This window comes from Sinohyriopsis cumingii, chromosome 19, assembly GCF_028554795.1.
Source record: "Sinohyriopsis cumingii isolate HCF-2022 chromosome 19, ASM2855479v2, whole genome shotgun sequence".
Lineage (NCBI taxonomy): Eukaryota > Metazoa > Mollusca > Bivalvia > Unionida > Unionidae > Sinohyriopsis > Sinohyriopsis cumingii.
Window position 1 is genome coordinate 737,144 of NC_142979.1, and position 18,882 is coordinate 756,025.

The following is an 18,882-nucleotide window of genomic DNA, read 5'->3' on the forward strand; positions in this document are numbered from 1 at the left end:
GACACCATTAGTTACCGCACATGACTGTCTATACAAAATTTTAATTTTTTGTAGGAAGGAGGTTCATGGGGGTAACACCATGAGTTACCGCACTGGGTGACACCAATCCTTGGGACGCCATTGCTGTACATGTGGGTTAGATAGGTCAGATAGGTATTTTGATCTGGAGGCAGTCAGCGAAATGTATCATAGAAAACAGTTTGTGTGTTTGATCCTGTAGCGATCAAACCAGTGGTAGCAGGGGAGGAGTACTCGGTTCTTGGTATTCAAAGGATGATTCGATAAGGTGTGTTTTGAAGTTTTCAAGTTTCTGTAGAAGATAGCTCATACGAACCAGACAGAAGAGAATTACATTAGTCTAGTCTAGAGAGTACTAAGGGACACACAAGTGGCATCAGTTGTAAGAAAAGAGCTGAATACCTCTCGATACTTAGAGAATGTGGAAAGTGCATAAGGATACACAGTGCAGGATTACCCATTAAGCATGTTAAGCACGTATTTAAGGTACCAGCCCAACTGGGGCACCAAAAATGATTCAAATTAATTGTTGATGATAAAATTGAAATGAATTATATATGACCAGTATATAACCATTTCGATCTGCATGCACGAGTATTTGATTTAGAATGATCACAACACTAGTATTTTCCCACCTTTTAGCTTTTAATATTGTTTTTTTTTGTGTCACGTTTTTTGGGGGTGGGGGGTGGGGGTGGGGAAGGCACCATAATAATTTCAGTACTTAGAGCTTTGGAAGGCCTTAATCCGGTATTCAGGATACTTGCTATAAAATTACAAGGAAATGTGGCATACTATAAGAATGAATGTAAATCTTGGTAAGAGCGAGTCGGTCTGTCAGTAATTGTGTGTTTTCAACAACAAAAAAAGACTGTTACTTTGCTTTTATCCCGCGAACGAATGTTTGTCATTAAAAAGCGTTATGTGATTGTGTGTTTTTATGACAAAATATATCTACCTGCCGTCCTTCCTTTATCGGTTTGTTTGTAAGTGTCGTTGCGCGACTGCGTGTTTTCTTTTAAACTAATACCCCTTTTTCCACTCCTTCCATTATTAATTTATAGCTGTCAAAGTCCAATTGTGTGTTTGCATGATAAACCCGTATTAGCATGTGTCTGCCCTTTACTGTTATGTTTGTAAGTGTGTCAGTTCTTTAGCTGAATTTTCATTTGCTATTTCAAACAACATAACACCGATAATATTATCATTAGAAATATCAAAACTGAGAACAGAGCAAACATTTCGAGAAGTTTACTCTCTCTCTCTCTCTCTCTCTCTCTCTCTCTCACTGAATCAACTGATCTTAGTTTAAATGTTTCAATTCATTTTTTTATTTTAACAAAAAGTTGTAAACGTAATATTTTTAGAATCGAAACTTGCACTATATACAAAATCCTTGTGACATTCCTTGAAAACTCAATGAGCAGACGACAAAAACGATGTGTTTGTCCTCTATGAATTTTTAACGATAGAAACATGAGATGTACTTAGAAACATGTAAAAAAAATGAAAATAGGTTTTATTTGTGATATCTTTTCTCTGAAAAAATCGGGCTTTAATTTTTTTTAAATGTTTATATACTTTCCAACCTTTTGAGTCTGAAGTTGTACTATTTCTAAATGACGGGCCATAAAGTATGAACAGCTTACGCTAAACAATAAGTCATGTGTGTGTACAACAGTGTATGTATATTCTTTATCAATGACGCTTTAAATTCCTTTTAGCCCATTTACTGATTTGGGGACCGATGATTTCATAAAGGGTGGACAGAGGGCATGGATTTTCTTTTGAGTCGGAATATAATGTTTGCTGTACATCAAGACAGTTCGCTGGTTTTCTTTTCTGGCTAATGCAGTTACTAAATATCTACCCTATATATCCGAACAAGATTATCTCTTTCAACTAATGGAGTTACTGAATATCTACCTCCGAGCAAGATTTTCTTTTTCAACTATCGGAGTTACTAAATATCTACCTCCGAGCAAGATTATCTTTTTCAGCTGATGGAGTTACTAAATATCTACCTCCAAGCAAGATTATCTTTTCAACTAATGGAGTTAATAAGTATCTACCTCCGAGCAAGATTATCTTTTTCAACTAATGGAGTTACAAAATTTCTACCTCCGAGCAAGATTTTCTTTTTCAACTATCGGAGTTACTAAATATCTACCTCCGAGCAAGATTATCTTTTTCAACTAATGGAGTTACTAAATATCTACCTCCGAGCAAGATTATCTTTTTCAACTAATGGAGTTACAAAATATCTACCTCCGAGCAAGATTATCTTTTTCAACTAATGGAGTTACTAAATATCTACCTCCGAACAAGATTATCTTTTTCAACTATCGGAGTTACTAAATATCTACCTCCAAACAAGAATATCTTTTCAACTAATGGAGTTAATAAGTATCTACCTCCGAGCAAGATTATCTTTCTCAACTAATGGAGTTACTAAATATTTACCTCCGAGCAAGATTATCTTTTTCAACTGATGGAGTTACTAAATATCTACCTCCGAGCAAGATTTTCTTTTTCAACTAATGGAGTTAATAAATATCTACCTCCAGGCAAGATTATCTTTTTCAACTATCGGAGTTCCTAAATATCTACCTCCGAGCAAGATTATCTTTTTCAACTGATGGAGTTACTATATATCTACCTTCGAGCAAGATTATCTTTTGCAACCAATATAGTTACTAAATGTCTACCTCCGAGCAAGCTTATCTTTTTCAACTAATGGAGTTACTAAATATCTACCTCCGAGCAAGATTATCTTTTTCAACTAATGGAGTTACTATATATCTACCTCTGAGCAAGATTTTCTTTTTCAACTAATGGAGTTACTAAATATCTATCTCCGAGCAAGATTTTCTTTTCCAACTATCGGAGTTACTAAATATCTACCTCCGATCAATATTATCTTTTTCAACTAATGGAGTTACTAAATATCTACCTCCGGGCAAGATTATCTTTTTAACTGTCGGAGTTACTAAATATCTACCTCCGAGCAAGCTTATCTTTTTCAACTAATGGAGTTACTAAATATCTACCTCCGAGCAAGATTTATCTTTTTCAACTAATGTAGTTACTAAATATCTACCTCCGAGCAAGATTATCTTTTTCAACTATCGAAGTTACTAAATATCTACCTCCAAGCAAGATTATCTTTTTCAACTAATGGAGTTACTAAATATCTACTTCCGAGCAAGATTATCTATTCAACTAATGGAGTTAATAAATATCTACCTCCGAGCAAGATTATCTTTTTCAACTGATGGAGTTACTAAATATTTACCTCCGAGCAAGATTATCTTTTTCAACTAATGGTGTTGCTAAGTATATCTACCTCCGACCAAGATTATCTTTTTCAACTAATGGAGTTACTAAATATCTACCTCCGAGCAAGATTTGCTATTTAAAATAATGGCGTTACTAAATATCTACCTCCTAGCAAGATTATCTTTTTCGAGCTATGCGAGAACCGGAAATCTTTGTCGAGAAAAACAAAAACATGCCAAGAAAAGAATACTTGGTCTAAAAAGAAAATGCTGCAACTCCCTACCCACGAAAATGAAATGGTTTGCCCTTTAGTGCATGAAAAATAATTCCAAATCTGTTGCGTAATAAACGAATTTTTATGGTTTTCCAGCCTTGTTCAAATTAGTGGATTCTGAGTGAAAAAGCTGATGTCTAATATGTATTGAGCCATTACAGAGAATAAGAGGAAATATTGATTGAACTAGGAAGCTGCATGACATTTTTTTCCTCGATTCTGTAAATTCAATTACTAGATTGTGATAATACCATACGACTGTCAAATGATTTTCTGACGGTTTACATTCCGCAAGGCTAGAACACTAACAGCCTGCTGTATAGATTCTTAGATATTGGCTTTGAGATAAACACGGTTTCAGACGTGTCACTTGTATGCTGTTTTTCGCCATCGCTCATATACAAAGCTTACGTTAGGTCTCACTGGACAGTTTATCTGGTGAATTTTCATACGACAATGACCTATTGCAGAAAAAGGAGAATAATTTTACACTGAAGATACAAATTAAAACAAAGTAATGATTTTTGTTGAAAGCATGCATGTGAGATTTTGACTGCGGCAATCAGGCTAATTCCTTATACAACTCGTGGCTTTTATACGGAACCAATACTGCCACCAACCCCTCTTTATTACATTCATTTTTACAGCAAATAGCTATTTTGAATATTTTCCTGTGACAAGGCAGCTAAATAAATCAGTATGTGCCTTATGCATGAATGAAATTCACTAGTACTATAACAAATTAGCATACTTTTCACTATCCCTCGACCATCTTGATTTTTAGATATTTACCTCTGTAGCACACATACGCAAATACGTAAGCCAAGTCGGCAGTTCATTTGCAGCCCAAGTTACGCATTTGATCTCCAATGCTAGTCTATTTTTTTATTGTTGTTGTAGGGTTTAACGCCATTTCTCAGCACACGATAGGATATACATGGCGGCCAGTATTAATGGTGAAGTAAGAACCCGGGAAATCCCCGGAAAGAACCACCGACCCTCGAGAAGCAACTGGCAAGCTTTCTCATATACCCACACTAGCCGAATCCGAGACTCGAACCCACGCAGACAGAGGTGAGATGGCAGTGATCCGTAACGGAGAGCGCTTTAGACCACTCGGCCACTTGGGGCCCCCCAGTGCTAGTCTAACTGTGACAGGCAATCACCAAACAAGCCAACCCATTTTCAAGCCTAACTCAAAGTAAATCTAAACCACATTACAGAGTTAGCTTATGTGCGAATTTATAAATGCTAGGCTTATGATAATTAGGTTCATGCCTTCTACCTAAAAAATTAGGGAGGTGTCAAAATACAAAACTATCCAGTGAGACCTTATCTTGGAGATGGAAAATAGAAATAGAGCAGGTATTCAGTGGATGTTTGTGTAAAGCAATTTCTATTTAAAGCTATTTAATGAAACACATACAGAATAATATCTATATGTCTATCTATATAGTTATCTATTTGTCTGTCTGTCTGTCCATTCGTGCGCCCAACTAGAAAGCGATTGTTATTTTACTATCAATATATACATGTCAGAGGCCAATAGGCACAAGTGTAAAGAAGAAAGTGAGTTCTTTGTTTACATCTTCTATCCAGTGCTTTATTATTTGTTTAAAAATCACCGGCCATACTGCAACATTTTTCTGTTTACATCAGATTTGCATTATATGAATAAAAGTAGTTATACTCGCACAAAAAGAATTTTTAAAAATTATAAAGTGTAAAGAAGAAATAATAATTTGATTACTCAAACTTATCTACGATTTTCCACTTACAGAGTACGCTAACCGGAAATGACATGCATTTATCCCCACAAGACGATGTACATGCTTCTTCTTGTTAAAAAATAAAACACTATAAACTATGGAAAGGAAACATTTAGATTAAACTATTGGACACGAATTTAATGTTCATTCTTATATCGATGTGCGTGCACGACTCACTAGATTGTGTCACTTTCAAAACTGTTCCATTGTTTAAATTTTGAAGGTAATGTACATATTAAGTTAATTTCCTTCTGTTAGATTTTGATACTCAACACCAATGAGAAATATATTAAATACCTATGACCTTCCATATTGGACTGGTAGTCTTTTATTTCTCTGTGAGTGACAGACAATTACATAAGTAAAATGTTCACACCTGTATGCGCGACGTCACCGTTATTTTGATTGCCCTGTCTCTTGTCTCCGATGTTGCCTATCGGAATCGGATATATGGTTGTTCAAAAAATACTTAATGCCATATAAAGATTCGTACCTACGCAGGTGCCAGTGATTAAGAATCAGTACAAGTAAGAAAGGTAATATTTTATGTTTTAAAACATTGTACTAAATGGGAGATGAACATTTCTATCGGAAATTATAAGTCAATTTTCCTGTCAATGTGTTTGTTCACCTTTCGTGGATCAGATTGTTTAATAATGAAGCAAACGTGTATCTAAGTGATGGATAAAAATAGGTCAGAACCGACTTCCCTATATTGGTGATATCGATATTTAATCAGCTCCAGTAATAACGGTTTGCGAGTATAATTGCAGAGTCAGGTTTGGCACTAACCCATTCTCGTCCGACAGCACTAAAAACTATATAAAAAAATTCCTAGCGCAGTATGTTATATTCAAAACTACTAGTTTGAAGAAAAAAAGAATTACAAGAGAAAACACAGCAACTCATTTGTTTGGCAATATTACAACACTAAAATAAAATAATAAAACACTTTCTGCGCACAATGCAGCGAAACAGCGGCATCCTAAGTCAAGTAGTGCACATTCGATGCACACTAACCGCTGTGCAAACAATAGTTTAAGAGTTTGTACACATTGTTATAATGCAAGAAAGCTACATCGTACTGTGTTTTTAGAGGACGGTGATAGAAGATTTAGAGAAAATACGTTTTTGTTTATAACTTTGGATGGTAAAGTGTTGAAATATAGCACCCAGATGATTTAAAGTGTTCGTTTTTTAAATTTCAAATATCCGATACTAACCAAAGTTTTAAACAAAAACCAGGTTTACAGTTTGCTTTCAGTGGGGATCTTTATACCTTTCAGCTTATTGCTCGTGGGCTACTCAGGAAAAAGGTATTGACTCTCTGGGTGAATGTAATTTTTATAAATATGTCGTTGCATTCTTAGTAAACGAGTATATGGTTACAAACTAAGTAACAGAGAGAATCAAAACCAACAAGTTTTGTAAAACAAAACAAATAATTTAATTATCAATGTTATAAATGACAGGTAATAAACAGAACAGTATTTGCCTTAAGACAAATGTCGCGTTAAACACAAAACATTAATTAACTATGTTTTCTATGCAGCATATTAATATCCACTCCAAGTTGTATAATTTATGTTTTTGAAAAACCTGCTTAAGAAGTTAATAGGGCCACCATCCAACATGAATATCAAGGTTGCTATAAAACCAATTAATCCATATGACCACCTGATATATGGGGCCCCGAGTGGCCGAGTGGTCTAAAGCGCTCGCCGTTCCGGATCACTGCCATCTCACCTCTGTCTGCGTGTGTCCGAGTCCAAGGCTCGGTTAGCGTGGGTACGTGGGAAAGCCTGCCGTAGCTTCTCGTGGGTCGATGGTTCTTCCCTGGGTTTTCCAGGGTTCTTCCTTCACCAGTTATACTGGCCGCCATGTATAGCCTATCCTGTGCTAAAAAATGGCGTCAAACCCTAGAACAACAACAACAACAACTACCTGATATGACACGGGTTTTAACCCGACAAACATTACAGCTCCGGTTGCCTAAGTGGTTAGAGCATCCGAATCGGTTACGGAAAGTCGCGGGTTCGAACCCCAGCCAAGTCAAACCAAAGACTTATAAAAATGGACTCAGCATTAACAGGTTAGTATTAGGACATGATGGTTGAGACACGATGCTACATGTCTGCGGCGTGATACGACTGGACGAGACATAATGCTACATGTCCCCAGTACTGGACAACACTATAAACTGCCACACTGCAGACATCGTACCGATATGACTGGAAAATTGTTAAGGCTACGTTAAAAATCCAAATCACACAAACTCACACACACAGACAAAACTTTACAGCAAAATTTCATCTCTTAAGACTTAAGGCTTTGTCTCTTTGGGTTTAAAATGGCGTATGCTTGCACAGCTTTTATCGTTAGATACCTAGCATGACATTTGCCTCCAACTCAGTGTAAACTTAAACAAAACACGATTTACCATACAACATTAAGCGCCTGGTAGCGCCTAGCACGCTTTATGAAATAACTACTGAGGTTTACAACTGGTCCGAGGACAGTCATAGATAATGAAGACATCTGATCCTGGCAACACGTGCATTTTTATACCAATTAAGAGGCACGGGTCAAGTTTAAAGTTAATACTTATATAAGCCTTTGAGACTGACCAAGAGTTTAACTATGATACCTGCAGCATTATGTCTTAAATGTAACGAACAGGATTAACTAACTAAGACTTCAACTGGAGATTTTGAAAATATTTTCTAACGAGGGTAGTGAGGTGTTTTTAGAATTTAAAATTCACACTACTATACATGTGTATTTAATTGTCTTTTTGAAGCCGACCTTTAATTATGCCGATCAAGTATCTCAAGGACGGTGCAGGAGACGTTATACGTGTGCTTGAAATAGACGGTTACTACTTTCCCTCAGTTGATAAAATCATTCCGAACCAAGAAGAAGTGGTCCAGTCCATAAATACATGGAAAGCTAGAAATGACGACGTCATGATATGTGCGTATCCCAAAGCAGGTATGTGCATTGCAGTTCAATTCTTAGTAGAAGACTGTTTATATTCAACTGCAAAATTTACTTTTTTAATCACATTTTAAAACTAGCGAAAGAAAAAGCTTTATTTATACAATATCAAGCACAATATGACCATCAGAAAATACTATTAATATGTTATATGCGGAAAATGAAGGAAAACGATGTTCATAATAGTATGACTCTATGGTCTTAAAATAAGCATTACCCAAGAGCGAAAGCCAACAAGTTTTGTAAAATTCAACAAATAATTAATTTTACCTAGAATACAAAGTGAAAATATAAAAACAATTACGGCATTGCAAATTAAATCCCAAATAAACATAGAATGGCAGTAGTAAATGGGGTGAGATTAGCGACAATGGGAATTAGCATTACAGAGACCCCTGGGTCAGATTAGCGACAATGGAAATTTAACATGGCGAAAAATCGTGGGTCAGATTAGCGACAAGGGAAATTAACATGGGAATAAATCGTGGGTCACTCTAGCGACAAGGGGAATTTAACATGGAACTATAGTGTGGGTCTGTCTAGCGACAAGGGGAAATTAACATGGGGAATAGAGTTTGGGCTTTTGGGATTTTTTTTTTAAATTTAAATTTAAAATTAAATTTAAATTTAAAAAAGGGGTAGGCAATGGAAAGGCTATCTCTTTTCGAGAAATATGGCTGGCCCTGAAAAGGGCCTTTGGGTTTATGTTAATGTATTCATTAACATAAATGGTACCGCATTGGTCTTCTTCTTGTCCTTAGGCTACGTCTCACTGTTGGTCCGTAAATCAGCACTCTTTTCAGGCATCCTTGTCTTTCAACGTAGATCCTACGTATCCACAGGCTGGTGTTTGTCCTGTGGACAACGGTCCACTTGGATCGGACATACATGAGCATGTCCGTCCTAAACATCATGGAAGACACAAGCGTAGAAGATTGCACATCGGTCCACATCTTGAAGCGACGAGAACAAGTGAATCAATGCAGTGAACTGCGCTTATTTATAGGTACAGGAAGGATTGAAACGGATTGAATTCATTCACCAATCCGAACACGCGTTACAAAATTCAGTCAGCTCGCATCCAATCCGAAGAGAGCAGTCTGTGACGTCACGTGGTCTATATAGATTCGTTAGCGCTTGTGTGCAGTCAATCTATGCGACAGTGATTCAACATGACGGAAACTCAGAAAACGATCCATTGGGGTGCACCAGCAGGGGAGACTGCCCAAGGGAACCCGGACTTACTTTCAGAAGAGGTACATTGGGATTTTGTGGATTTTCTTACCTCGCAAGAATTTGTTCCGGAACCTTCGTTACCTTCTTCATTACCACAAGTGGAGAATTTTAGACAGAGACAGAAAGAAGAATTGGAGAAATTTATGCAACGACAAAAGGAAGCGGAACAAGCTTTTCTCCTACAGCAACAGCAACAGCAACAAGAAGAGCTAAGAAAAAAACAACAGCAACAACAGCAAGAAGAAGTAGCAGCAAAGAAACAAGAGGGTGAAAATCAAACGGCTACGGTTCTGTTGGACATTTTAGCGGAGTTAAGAAGTCTGAAACAAATGTATCAGACTTCTTTATCACGACCGAAGAGAATACGACCTTCCCGAGCTAAACACGCCAACCCTGTGACTAAGCCTGTCGTACCACCCTTAGTGATTTCAACCCAATCATCAGAAGTAGGCCTTGGCCGTGGCAAAGGCTTAAGGCAGTTAAAGTTGATTGGTTAAACTCACTCCTACACCATAAAGAAAAAAGGCCCTTTTCAGGGCCACCCACATTTCTCGAAAAGAAATACAATTTCAATTTGCCAATAACTCAGAAATAAACCCCACCCATTTTACCCTTATAGTACGTGTCTGTGTATGAGTGCTTGAGTGTAGCTTCTTATTTTAAAATCAAAACTCAAAGACACTTACCTTATATCATTCATGTATTCTTTTATCCATTTTTTACAATCCAATTCACAATTCACCACAGAACACTTTAAAAAGTTCTTACACTTCTTCTTTCTCATTATTTAGTCTCTCTGTTTTTTGAATTTCTTCACCGTTTTTTCCTCATTTTCTTCCCTTCTTCTTTTCTTCTCCTGTTTCTTTGCCTCTTTTAAATAGAATTGTCTTCTTTCTTCCTCTTCTTCCTCTGAAGAATCCCTCTCTTCTTTCGAAGAATCCCTCTCTTCTTCTGAAGAATCCTTCTTTTCTTCTGACTCCTCTTGTTTCTTTTTTGGGCAATCTGGAGACCAATGTCCTTTTTCTTTACAATAATAACAGGTATCTTGACTTTTGTCTTTTTTAGCCCCTGTTATTTTTTTCTTTTTTGACGGTCTGGACACTCTGAAGACCAATGCCCTTTCTTCTGACAGATATAGCAAGTATCTTGACTTTTATCTCGAAAGGAAGGAGAGTAGTCCGTCGGCTGGTCTGAAGAGAATTTTCTAATGACCCCTCGCAAAGCTCTGACGAAACGTTCCATCTGGGTAGTCTCTTCCATCGTTGTGCTCGGCTTGAGAGTGAAATGAATAGTGAAAGGACAAGACACACACCCTTTTTATATACGCTGGTTTGCCAAGACTATAAATTAGTCTATGGTGTTTAAACTTGAGTCATTTCACGTTTTGCACTCAAGATGAAACGATCCCATTCATTCGAGAAGAAAGAAGAAGAAGAAGAAAGTAAGAGGCAGAAACGTGATCTAACGCCTCGTACCAGGGCTGAAATCTTGGCACAAATTCATGCCAGTGATTTTGAAGAGGACATGCGTGAACCAGAATCCGAACCCTCTAAACCAAGTTCACCACCCTTAGTCAACCCTGAAAAGTACTATTCCATTCGAGAGACGGAAAAGCGCTCCTCTAGAAAATTTAGAACCACGGCTTACACCTACACGGTGAAGTTTAAAGATTTCAAGGCCGACGTACCCTTGGAGAAAGCAGAAGGGTTTATCACCGAGATGTGGGATTCTTTGCTCACCGCACTCAAGCGACAATGTCAAGCCAAAGAAGACGATCGCTTGACACTATCCATAGATCACGACGGTTTGAAATCCCCTGTTTGGATCGAGTTTAGCAGACCCGCAGAACTAACCCCTTCCAAAGTCATGGACAAGATACAACAGGTGCAACAATCTAATGACCAGTTTGACATCACCGATGGTAAAGCCACACTGAAAATGGCCCACGTCTCTCCTCCTCAAGGAACTGGATGCAAAAAGATGTTATTGGTGGACGACCTTCGCAACACCAAAAAGAGTCTCGTCCGAATTAACAACCCTCAAGACCAGATGTGTTTAGCCCGTGCCATCGTGATGGGACGAACCTATGCCAACAAGAACGACACGGTAGAATGGAAAAGAACCTGGAAAACTATTCAACGATGCGACCGAGCCAAACAACGAAACGAAGCAGAACTCCTGTTACAACAAGCCGGACTGTCCAAAGACACACCCTGTGGCATTCCTGAGATGCAAAAATTGCAAGATGCCCTAGCTCCACGCTACACCTTGAAAGTGCACCCTCAAGAAATGCGTGGAACTCTGTTGTTTCGAGGCCAAGATTTTAAGGACGGAAAATACATTCATGTCTATCATCACGATGACCATTTCGATACCATTACCAGTATCACTGGATTCCTGGGATACAGTTATTATTGTGAGAAATGTGACTATGGTTATAACAATCGAGAGCACCACAAGCATTGTGGAATGAAATGCCCAGAATGTTTGGCCTCTCCACCCTGTCTGAGCGAAGGACCAGTGCCTTGTTCGACTTGTTTGCGCACGTTTGTCAGTCCTACCTGTTACCAACAACATCTGAAGACGCAAGGTTCACAGCAGAAATGTGCTTGTCAACTCTTGAGATTGTGCCCTACGTGTAGACAAGGCATACGTACCAATAGTACCAAGGCACACGTATGTTCAGGAAACAAAAAATGTCACATTTGTCACCGCATCGTGGACTTGGAACACCAATGCTACGTGCAAAAATACCAACCCCCACCAGAGAAAGAGGACGGTCACAAGAAGAAAGGCAATTTCATCTTTTTCGATTTCGAATGCATGCAAGAGACCGGCATTCACATTCCTAATTTCTGCGTGGCTCATCGAGCGTGCGAGAAGTGCATTCAAGAACCTATCTTCAGTCATTGCCCTCACTGCAGCAAGATTCCCGGAGGGCGTGAAAAAATCTTTCGGGGACCAAACACGTTAGCCGATTTTGCCCAATGGGTCTTAGACCCCATCGACAAGACGTGGAGCCAAGAGGACATCGAACGTTAGGGAGATTGTCATCGTCATGCCACGGTGATGGCTCACAATTTCTCCGGATACGATGGACAGTTTCTTTTGAGGTACTATGCGGAACAAGGCACCGAGCGTCCTAAAGTCACTTTGAACGGAGCCAAAATCATTTTCATGCAAGTGGGACAAGTACAGTTTAAAGATTCGATGAGTTACTTGGCCATGCCTTTGAGTCGAATGCCTAAAACGTTTGGAATGACAGAAATGGCTAAAGGGTACTTTCCACACTTTTTCAATACGGAAGCCAATCAACATGCCGTTCTACCCCATTTACCTGAGGCTCACTATTACGACCCCGACAACATGCGTACCGAACAACGAGAAGCTTTCTACGCTTGGTACCAGGCTCATGCCTCTGACCCCTTCGACTTTCAGGAAGAAATGTTAAAGTATTGTCGTTCCGACGTGGACATTTTACGACGTTGCTGTGGAAAATTTCGAGAACTGTTCATGGAACACGGAGGGATCGATCCTTTGAAAGAAGCTTGCACCATTGCCAAAGCGTGTTCCTTAGTGTACCGCCAACGATTCATGCCTGAAAACACCGTGGCTGTCATCAGTCCTCAAACGACCCACTGCGTCAAGCGTCAATACTCGGTCAAAGCCCTACGTTGGTTACATTACTTGTGCGACAAGGAAGACAAATGGATTCAGCATGCCCGCAACGGAGGAGGCGAAAAGACCATTGGAACGTATTCGGTAGATGGCTGGGACTTAGAAAACCCCAAGATCGTGTACGAGTTTAACGGTTGCTTATTTCACGGATGTCCCATTTGTTACCCTGACCGTGACACTAAAAATCAGTTTTTGCAACGAACCATGGAAGACTTGTACCAGGACACTTGTCAGCGACGCCTAAAGTTAGAACAGCAAGGATACCAAGTGGTGGAAATGTGGGAACACGAGTACGATCACCGTTTGAAAACCGATCCCGAGTTTAAACGCCTCGTGGAAAGTTACCAGTTCATGGACCCGCTGAACCCGAGGGATAGTTTGTACGGAGGAAGGACCAATGCCACCTGTTTGCTGTACCAAGCCGACGAAGAGAAAGGAGAAGAAATCAAATACTTGGACGTGTGTTCGCTGTATCCCTACGTGTGCAAATATTGTCGCTTTCCTGTTGGGCACCCGCAATTGTTCACGGAACACATCGACCTGGTCAACATTCGACAATACGAAGGCTTGATCAAGTGTAAAGTTTTGCCTCCCACGAACCTATACCATCACGTCTTACCTCACCATTGTCAAGGCAAACTGATGTTTCCCTTGTGCCGTACTTGTGCCGAAACGTGCAACCGTCCTGTAACCGTCTTGCCATCACAGCCAGGAAGAACGTGCCTTGACGGGAACCTGGGTCATCGTGGAATTGTTCAAAGCTCTGGACATGGGATACCAACTGTTAGAAGTGTACGAAATTTGCCACTTTCCCAAGACACAACAGTACCACAAGGGTGACCCTACTCAGAAAGGCATTTTCGCCGACTACGTGGATGCCTTTTTGAAACTGAAACAAGAAGCCAGCGGCTATCCTTCCTGGTGTCACACTCCCGAAGACCAAATACAATTCAAAGAGAAATACTACGCACAAGAAGGCATCTCTTTAGACCACATCGAAAAAAACGAAGGCAGGCGATCGTTTGCCAAAGTGATGTTAAATTGCTTGTGGGGTAAAATGGCACAACGACCGTGTTTACCCAAGACGGAATATTTGACAGAACCTTCCCGCTACTTCCAGATGATTCACGACAAAACCAAATACATGAAACACATGGACGTCGTTCGCGAGAATTTGATCTTGGTCAATTACGAAGAAGATCTGGACTTTGTACAAGACGACCCTTTTGGAAATGTCATCATTGCGGCTTACGTGACAGCTCATGCTCGCTTAAAATTGTACGAAGCTTTAGAACTGTTAGAAGAACGCGTCCTGTACTTTGACACGGACAGTTGCATTTACATCCATCACCCGATTCAACAGCACCCTAACATCGAAGGAGACCGTTTAGGAGCCTGGACAGACGAGCATCCTGACGACAAGATTCTAAGTTTCGTCAGTGGTGGTCCCAAAAATTACGGCTACGAATACCGGGACAAACAAGAAGTGCACACGACGTGCAAAGTGAAAGGACTGACTCTGAATCATCGTACCAGTCGAGTGGTCAACTTTGGGGTATTGAAAGAAGCCTTGCAATCGGGAGAGGATGGAAACTTTAAAGTGACCACCTATCAACCGAACAAGATTGTACGTTTACCCACTCACCACATCGTCAGTCGACCCTTGGAAAAAGTCTATCAAATTGTATACCAGAAGCGAGTGCAACTTCCCAATCACTTCACCTTACCGTACGGTCACGTCGGTATTGGTCTGTATATAAAAAGGAACCCTAGGCAAGATCGATAGTTCATTGTTCATTGAAGTAACTTACCATGTCGTTGACGAAGAAGAAACCAGATTGGTTAGGAGTCAAATGTTGGACATCACCGAGACCAGGGTTTTGAGGCTTGGACACAAGAGGTGGCCCAGTATGCACGAGAGTTATTCAAGGAAAAAAGTTACTTTTCAACCCGTGTTAGTGACGGTGCCAGAAGAACCCATCACCCAGGACAGGACTGTCGTGGACAGGCCTGAAAGACCCTTTCGGGAGGACACTTGTGTGACCTTACCCCTACTATAGAACTGGTTAGAACTTTACCCAAAACATGTTGTACAGACACTTGTGTTTATTCCACGTTCATGGTTATCATGTGCCTTTTATTCTTGTACTTAAGTCTTTGGCTTTTATGTATTTTTGTCTTTCGTATTCATGTTTGAAAAAAACATTCAATAAACGTTTTCTGAAAAAGTATATAAACTCTTGTCTTGTTTGTTTTTCGTGTCACAAGTGACATTTCTCATACCATGGCTACCTCTGCTGTCTCTGCTCCCTCTTCCTCTACTGTCAAAGTCATCGACGAACACTTAGATCGTGCCAGTTGGGAGGCTTTGTATCTTCGCCATCCCTTTAACATGCTCATTGCTGGACCTAGCGGTTCAGGCAAAACCGAATTCGTCAAACGTTTGATCGAACATAAACATCATTTGATCGATCGACCCCCTCAACGAATCGTGTGGTGTTACAAAGAGTGGCAATCGGCGTACAGCCTCTTGCGAGAAAGTCAAGGCGATTCCATCGTGTTTGTGGAAGGCATTCCTAAAGAAGACGATGGCATCGTCTCTGACTCCCGTCTAACCCATTTGGTCATTTTCGACGACATGTTAGGAGAAGACGAAGAAGAAATTAAACTGTGGTTCACGCGCAAAGGGCATCACCGTAATGCCAGTGTCGTTTACATCACCCAAAATTTGCTTCAACAAAGTAAAGCCCATCGCACCATCAGTCTCAATGCGCATTACGTGGTTTTGTTTAAAAGCCCTCGAGATAAATCGCAAGTGCAAGTCTTAGCCAAACAGTTAGGAACGCCTTGGTTGACTCAGGCGTACGACGATGCCACTCAAACTCCACACGCCTATTTACTCGTCGATTTGAAACCTACGACTCCCGAGGATTTGCGATTTCGTACCCACTTGTTTCACCACTGGTGCCAAGACGGAGGGCCTGTCCTGTACACGTCTCCGTCCTCGACTTCATTTCACTCCCCATAAAAAAATCTATAAAAACCTCAGACCCTTTTTCGTCTGTCTCACTCTCAGTGCGAACATGACGTCCCTTCAGTCGCATCTTCCCGTCAAATTGATTCGTGCCTTGTATGGCATCAGTCGAGAAAAAGATCCACAAACACGAGCTCGTGTCTTAGAAGCCAGTCTCAAAGAAGTCTTACGATGGTTCAAGGTGACGGCACGTCAATTACTCCAAGGAATCATTCAGATTCCTCATCAAACCAAACGCTTTTTCGATCGAAACAAAGTCGCTTTGGTCCAACTGGCCGATCCCCGCATCGACACTCAAACCAAAAAACAAATCATTTTGAAACCTGGAGGGAGCGGTACTCTAGGAGGGGTCATCATTCGCTCACTCTTAAGATGGGATCCTAATGCCCCCAAAGTTATCCCCAAGACAAAAGTCCAACGAAGCCCCAAGAAGAAAAAGACCAGGTCCCCAAGGAGAACTTCTCCAGTGGCAGGACCCTCCTCTGACCAGACACCACCACCACCCCGGAAAAAGAAAAGAAGCCCCCAGAAAAAGAAAAGTCCACAGAAAACTAGTAGCAAGAGAGGCACTTCGGCCAGGACGCAACCTTACACTCGCAAACCACGACCTGCCACGGCGGTGACTGCGTCTCCGGCAGCTTCACGTTTGTCCACTTCTCCGTTAATGACACCCAGAACTGAAGAGTACTTGGAGACGTTGATCACACCAAGAACTTCTCCGTTGATGACCCCCAAAAGAACTTCCCCAGTGGCAGGACCTTCCAATTTAGTGGCAGTGGCTGCTGCTCACAAAGTACCTTCTCCCAAAATCAAAGTTCAAGAAAGATCGGGCATGTTACAAAGTTTGCTGGATTTGTCCAAGCAAGAACTGGCTCGATTTAGTCCGTTACGTACCCCTGCACGACGCGTCATGCCTGTCCTCAAACTAATACGACGTAAAGACAATCAGTGGCGACGCGTTCCAGTATAAAAAAGGCCTGTGACCAAGTCGGGTATCAGTGTTTTTTGGTGCTCCTGAAGACTCAAAGATGTCACCCTCCAGAAAACCACAAGGAAAGAAAAGGAAAGGACTGCCACCACGTTTAGCCAAACATGGGGACATGTTATCTGTCCTGTCCAAAGCTTCTCCACCCCTACGAAAAAAACTCATTCAAACAGCCTCCAAAGAGGTCATCGATACCGTGTGCGAATGTTGTTTGAACGTTTTGAAAGGCACGATCCCTTTGTCTAAACACCAGAAACAATGCTTAGGCAAACATCGTCACGTTCTTCGCCAAATGGTTCAAAAGAAAATTCCCATTCGTCAAAAAAAGAAGATGTTGGTCCAACGTGGAGGCATTTTGCCTCTCTTGTTAGGCCCCATACTGAAAGGAGTCTTGGGAACCATGTTGGGAGGACTGGTGGGAGCAAGATTAAAAGGCCCTTGGAAGTCCCAAGATCTCAGAATCGACCCCTGACAACCCCATGGAAGGACGAAAACTAGCTTTAGTGCCTTACAAACGATGGATGGAATACCATCGGTGGCAAGAACAACGCACCCCGCATTTACCTCCCAATCCCCATTTGAGCGAGATGTCCCAGTCACAACACGAATTGCAGTCCTTGATGGATCGCCAAGATTTGTCCGAAACAGAAAAATCGCAAAAGTACGGTCAACTCTTGCAACGACTGCAACTCTTTCACCAGAAAGCTTTAGACGAAACAGCTCTACCCACTCTGAAAGATTTTAAGACCTTGATGAAAAGTCCAGCACCATCACCAGTACCAGTACCAGTACCAGTGACCAAGACAGAAAAAGGAAAAGAAGAAGAAGAAGAAGGGTTTCAAACTCCACCAGAAAAAGTACGCAAGTTAACAACACCACCTACCTCCAGAATTGGATGGATTAAAAAGATGATGGCCACCCCTTCTTCCTCACAAGAGAAAAAGAAAGTGAAGACAGAAGTGAAGACAGAAGTGAAATAAGAACCGATATCCCCCGCTCAGACATCCTCCTCGTCTTCGACACCTATTGCCGGTCGCACACGCAAAGCATTGCAATCCAAGAAAATACCCCAAGAGAAAAAGAGTAGCATCCTCCAAGAGTGGGTGCCTTATTAACACACCAACCAACACAAAAAAATGGAAAAAGTCTTAGCCAGCATTTACTACGATCCCTCCCATCCTGCAGGTTACGCAGGAGTTCAAAAATTGTATCGTGCTGCCAAAACGCGACTGAAAAGTCTCCGTTTACCTCAAGTGCAACGATGGTTACAAGAACAAGCTACCTACACTTTACACAAACCCATTCGACGCAAGTTTGCCAGAAGTCGCACCCGAGTGGAAGGCATCGATCATCAATGGCAAGCCGATTTAGCCGATGTCTCTCATTTGGCCAGCTACAATCGTGGCTACAAATATTTGTTTTGTGTCATCGACGTCTTTTCCAAATTTGCTTGGGTCGTACCCTTGACTTCCAAATCGAGCAGCGAGTTAGTGCGAGCCCTGCAACGAGTGCTAAAACAAAGCGGTCGTCACCCTCTTCGATGGCAAACGGACAAAGGCACCGAATTTCTGAACCAAGCTTTCCAAAAAGAATTAAAGAAACGTGACATTCA

The 18,882-nt window shown here is 40.8% G+C and overlaps 1 protein-coding gene across 2 annotated transcripts in view; it reads left to right on the forward strand.

The window, feature by feature from the left end:
• The window catches only part of LOC149775029 (sulfotransferase 1B1-like), a 40,734-nt gene that overhangs the window by 285 nt on the left and 21,567 nt on the right, over positions 1 to 18,882 (forward strand). For both annotated transcript variants that reach the window (XM_089944366.1, XM_089944365.1), the window contains exon 2: positions 8,141 to 8,331. In XM_089944366.1, the coding sequence (XP_089800492.1) occupies positions 8,154 to 8,331 (178 nt within the window). In that variant the 5' untranslated portion in view covers positions 8,141 to 8,153. The remainder of the gene's footprint in view (positions 1 to 8,140; positions 8,332 to 18,882) is intronic.